The 5,000-nt window shown below is 43.7% G+C and overlaps 1 protein-coding gene across 1 annotated transcript in view; it reads left to right on the forward strand.

Annotated features, from left to right (window-relative positions):
* Positions 1-5,000, forward strand: part of LOC125042087 (metabotropic glutamate receptor 8-like) — a 193,227-nt gene that overhangs the window by 52,470 nt on the left and 135,757 nt on the right. Inside the window, exon 5 of the mRNA XM_047637553.1 lies at positions 2,089-2,268. Coding sequence (XP_047493509.1) covers positions 2,089-2,268 — 180 coding nt within the window. The remainder of the gene's footprint in view (positions 1-2,088; positions 2,269-5,000) is intronic.

The following is a 5,000-nucleotide window of genomic DNA, read 5'->3' on the forward strand; positions in this document are numbered from 1 at the left end:
AAGGAAAATGTAGAAAAGAGAGAGACTCTCTGCTTTAGTCTCTCTCTCTCTCTCTTTCTATCTCTCTATCTAGCTCTCATTTTCTCTCTCTTTCCCTTTTTTCCTCCACTTCCCTCCTCTCTCTCTCCTCTCTCTCTCTCTCTCTCTCTCTCTCTCTCTCTCTCTCTCTCTCTCTCTCTCTCTCTCTCTCTCTCTCTCTTTCTCTGTCCTCTCTCTCTCTCCCTTTCTCTTTCTCTCTCTCTTTCCTCTCTCTCTCCCTCTCTCTTTCTCTCTCTCTCTCTCTCTCTCTCTCTCTCTCTCTCTCTCTCTCTCTCTCTCTCTCTCTCTCTCTCTCTCTCTCTCTCTCTCTTTCCTCTCTCTCTCTCTCTCTCCTCTCTCTCTCTCTCTCTCTCTCTCTCTCTCTCTCTCTCTCTCTCTCTCTCTCTCTCTCTCTCTCTCTTTCGTCTGCTCAAAACTCTCTTGGCCCAGAACTTACCTATCGTCACACACCTAACCTATTTCTCCCAATAATTAACTAGCCATCAGAGAATTCATAATGAGATTGTCAGCTGCATATTGAGCCGTGAGTGATCAATTAATCGCGCCCCTAACTTGCCGTTAAATACAGATTGATTACTGGAAAACAGATTAGCTCGAAGGCAGTTTTAACCTCCAGCCGTAAACAGCTTAGCCAGGGTGGGGGAGGGAGGGGGTAGGATACAGTTAAGGGGTGGGGTGAAGGAGGGGGGGGTCACGGTGAAGGGGGGATCATGGTGAAGGGGGGAGGGGGTAAGAGGGAACGGATGAGGGGGGGGGGGTAGGATACCGTGAAGATGGAAAGGGGGAGGTGTGGTGGAGGAGGGAGGGAGGGGGGGTGTGGTGGAGGAGGGGGGTGGAGGTGCGGTGGGGGTCCGGAGGGCATGAACTTTAGCTTTGAATCGGAAAGATGTTTTCTGTTCGTGAGATGGTTTATGGTCCCAAATGTACATCAATATTGGTGAATCAGTATATCTCTTGTATATTTCTTTCTTTTTCTTTTTATTGTATCTGTGTGCTCAAGTATATTGAACATATTTAAGGAATCACCACATGATAATGATTATACTAATAATGATATATAATACCATTGATAATGATGATGACAATGATAAATTAAAGATATCAGTAATACTACTAGTAATTATTACAATGATAATGACAATGATAAAAATAATAATGATTATGATAATAATGCTAGTGATAATGATAATAATGCTAGTGATAATGGTAATAATATGATAATGATAACAATAATAATAATAATGCTAGTGATAATGATAATAATGCTAGTGATAATGGTATTAATATGATAATGATAACAATAATAATGATAATGATAATAAATAATGATAATGCTAATTATAATTATATCAACCTTATTAACACTACCATCATCATCGCAATCATAATAATCATGTTCCCAAGACTTAGATATACAAGCTTCTACTTTATTATTATAATTCATTACAATTGATAAACACTAACCGTCTCCTCTCTCTCTCTCTCTCTCTCTCTCTTCCCCCATCCTCCTCTTCCTCCTCTTCCTCCTCTTCCTCCTCTGCCTCCTCTTCCTCCTCCTCCTCTTCCTGTTCCTCCTACGAATCCGGATGCAACTCTTCCCTTCGCCCTCGAACCTCCCCCGCCACCTCTCCCCCTCTAACCCCCTCCCCCTCCACCCCCTCCTCCTCCACCCTCTCGCACTCCACCACCTCCCCCTCCAACCACCTCCCCCTCCAACCACCTCCCCCTCCAACCACCTCCTCCTCCACCACCTCCCCCTCCAACCACCTCCTCCTCCACCACCTCCCCCTCCAACCACCTCCCCCTCCAACCACTTCCCCCTCCAACCACCTCCCCCTCCAACCCCCTCCTCCTCCACCACCTCCTCCTCCACCACCTCCCCCTCCAACCACCTCCCCCTCCAACCACCTCCTCCTCCACCACCTCCCCCTCCAACCACCTCCTCCTCCACCACCTCCCCCTCCAACCACCTCCCCCTCCAACCACTTCCCCCTCCAACCACCTCCCCCTCCAACCCCCTCCTCCTCCACCACCTCCTCCTCCACCCAGATCCCGCAGATCAGCTACGCCTCGACGTCAACAGAGCTCTCGGACAAGGCGCGGTTCGAGTACTTCAGCCGCGTCGTTCCTCCCGACAACTTCCAGGCGATGGCGATGGTGGAGATGGTGCGGGCGCTCGGCTGGAAGTACGTGTCCACGCTGGCCGACGAGGGAGACTACGGAGAGAAGGTGCGTGCGTTTCGAGTTTAGTAGTAGTATTTGGTTAGGATTTCTCTTTCTTATTGTTTCTTCATTTTCAAATGGGGATTTTCCTCTTTTTTTTTGGGGGGGGGAGGAGGGGGAGGTGAGATAGATTTTGGAGAGAATGTGAGTGTTTTTCGAGGTTTTTTTTATTATTTTTTTTTTTTTTTTTACCTTTGAAGGTTCTTTTTATCGTTTTTTTTTTTTTTTTTTTTTTGAATGGTGGGGGTTTCTTTTTCCTTTTTTCCCTCCCCTTTTTTTAGGGGGGGTGAGATGAGATCATAGGGGAAAAGGTGAGTATGTTTCGAGTTTATTCATTTATTTGTTTATTTTTATTTCGTTTTATTTTTGAATGGTGGGTTTTCCTCTCTTTTTGGGGGAGGGGGAGGGAGGGAGTTGGGGGGGGATAGAGGTGAAATTTTGAATAAATTATGAGTTGCAGGTAAAGTACATTTTGATATCGTTTTTTTATATATTTTTTTGTTTCTTATATTTTTTATTATCATTTTCTTTTGATGTAGGAGAGGTCCTTAAGAAGAAGGTGATTATTATCTTATCTTTATTTTCTTTTTTTTTTACTTTTAACTTTTGAATGGTTACTTTTTTATTTCTACTTTTTTTTCTTCTTTTTTTTTTTCTTCTTTTTTGCTTGGGGGGGTGTCATCTCTTTAAATTCTTTACTTTTTTCCTTTTTTACCAGGTATATATGTATATATATATATATATATATATATATACATATATATATTAATATATATCTAATGGGTAAGACAAAGACGAAAACGAAATGTGAAAAGGGAAGAGGAATGGATGTATAACAGAAACCCAAAAGTACAAAAAAGACGAAAAATTACAAAAAAGATAATAAAAATTAAGAAGAAAAGAAGAAGAGGAAGAAAAGGGTAAAAAAGAATTCCAAGTCAAGAGGAGAGCCTCCCATGCAGTCTGAATTTTCTGCTCATCCAGCCATGCATGACTTGGCTGTGACCTTGTTCAGAAAATGCTAAGACAATGCTGGAGAAGCATGAATAAACTATGAGGTGGATGCCTGGCTTTCTTTCCCTGATAAGCCTTCACGCATCTCCATCTGTTGTTCTGTTTACATTTATCGTCTGAGCGTAAATATATACATTGGTGTAAAGATGATGTTCAGTACGAAGGGTATAAGTCTGAGCCTGCGGAGTGGCTGGCTGGGAATGTGGAGAGATGTGGCTGTGTTTTTGTTGTTGTTGTTTTGGATGAAGATGTGTGTTTGCTTTTGTTTAAGTGTGGAGTGGTGGGGTGTTTGTGGGTATGTGTGTGTATGTGTGTGTGTGTGTGTGTGTGTGTGTGTGTGGCGTCGCTGGGTGTTTATGTGGATAAATGTGTGTATGTATGTGTGTCGATGTGCGTGTGCGTGCTATCCTGCGTCTAAGTGTAAATAGATATTGTATATACTTTAGTATAGAAACATCTAAATATATAAATAAAATAATTCGTTCATAAAAATAAATAAACAAATAGATGAATAAATAAATAAAAGATAAAAAGATACATATCAGCCGTCACTTCAAAGCCTTTTTCCAACGCGCTCATGTCTTTTAACCGGATCATGTCAGGATGCAGGATTTAAGTACATCGCCGGATTTAAAGCGAGACAAAGGATACAGCAACGTAACTATCTTAATAAGCCCTTAATTAAGCCGAGTTCAGGTGAAGAGTCAACACAATTAAAGCGGACTGGTCCATAGCAGGTCATTGAAGGAGCCGGGACATGACATCAACAGTCAGAGAGCAAAATATAGAATAATTTTTCCTTTTTTCTTTTCTTTTTTTCTTCTTTTTTCTTTCTTGTCATTTTCATGCCATGTTTTATCTTGATTTTTTGTTTGTTTGTTTTTCGCTTTGGTTTTCTTTTATTTTCTCTTTTTCTTACGAAGTGATCATCCTGTTTATTTTCATTCGACGTTTGATTGTTTTTGTTTTTTTGCTTTGTTATGCCCATGTACCTCGCCCCCCCCCCCCACCCATTACTTCCCTTTCCCTCCTCATTACGACTCCTACCCCCTTCCCCCCCTCCTTCCCTTCCCATTAACCTTCCCTTTCTCCCTCCCTTGCCCTCTTCTACAGCCTCTTTTCTGCCCACACACCCTCTTCCCTCCTCCCCCCCCCCCCTGTTATCTCTCACCTCCCCACAATATCTCCTTCGCCTCCCCCTTGCAATTCCCCCGTTTTACAGCCCATTCTTACCACCCTCTCTTCCACCCCCCTTTCCTCTCTTTCCAACCCTTCCCGGCATCACCTTCCTCCCTCCCTTCCACCTTCAACCACCTCCCTCCCTCCTTCCCTTCCACTTCCACCTCCCTCCCTCCCTTCAATCTTCCACCACCTCCCTTCCTCCCTTCCATCTTCACATACTTCTCTCCTTCCTTTCTACACTCAACCACATCCCTCCCTCCCTTCCACATCCACTTCCCTCCCTCCCTCCCTCCCTCTCTTCAATCTTCCACCACCTCCCGCCCTCCCTTCCACATCCACCTCCCTCCCTCCCTTCCACTTCCCCTTCCACCTCCCTCCCTCCCTTCCACATCCGCCTCCACCTTTTCTCCTCCCACACATCATTCATAATTAATACCTCGCTTGCCTATGTTACTCCGAGGTAAACAGGGTTCCTGCCATCCTGCCAGATTAAGTCTCGGGTCAATATTTATGACAGGTAAACAAAATATTTGTACGTGTTA

This window comes from Penaeus chinensis, chromosome 31 (assembly GCF_019202785.1).
Source record: "Penaeus chinensis breed Huanghai No. 1 chromosome 31, ASM1920278v2, whole genome shotgun sequence".
NCBI lineage: Eukaryota > Metazoa > Arthropoda > Malacostraca > Decapoda > Penaeidae > Penaeus > Penaeus chinensis.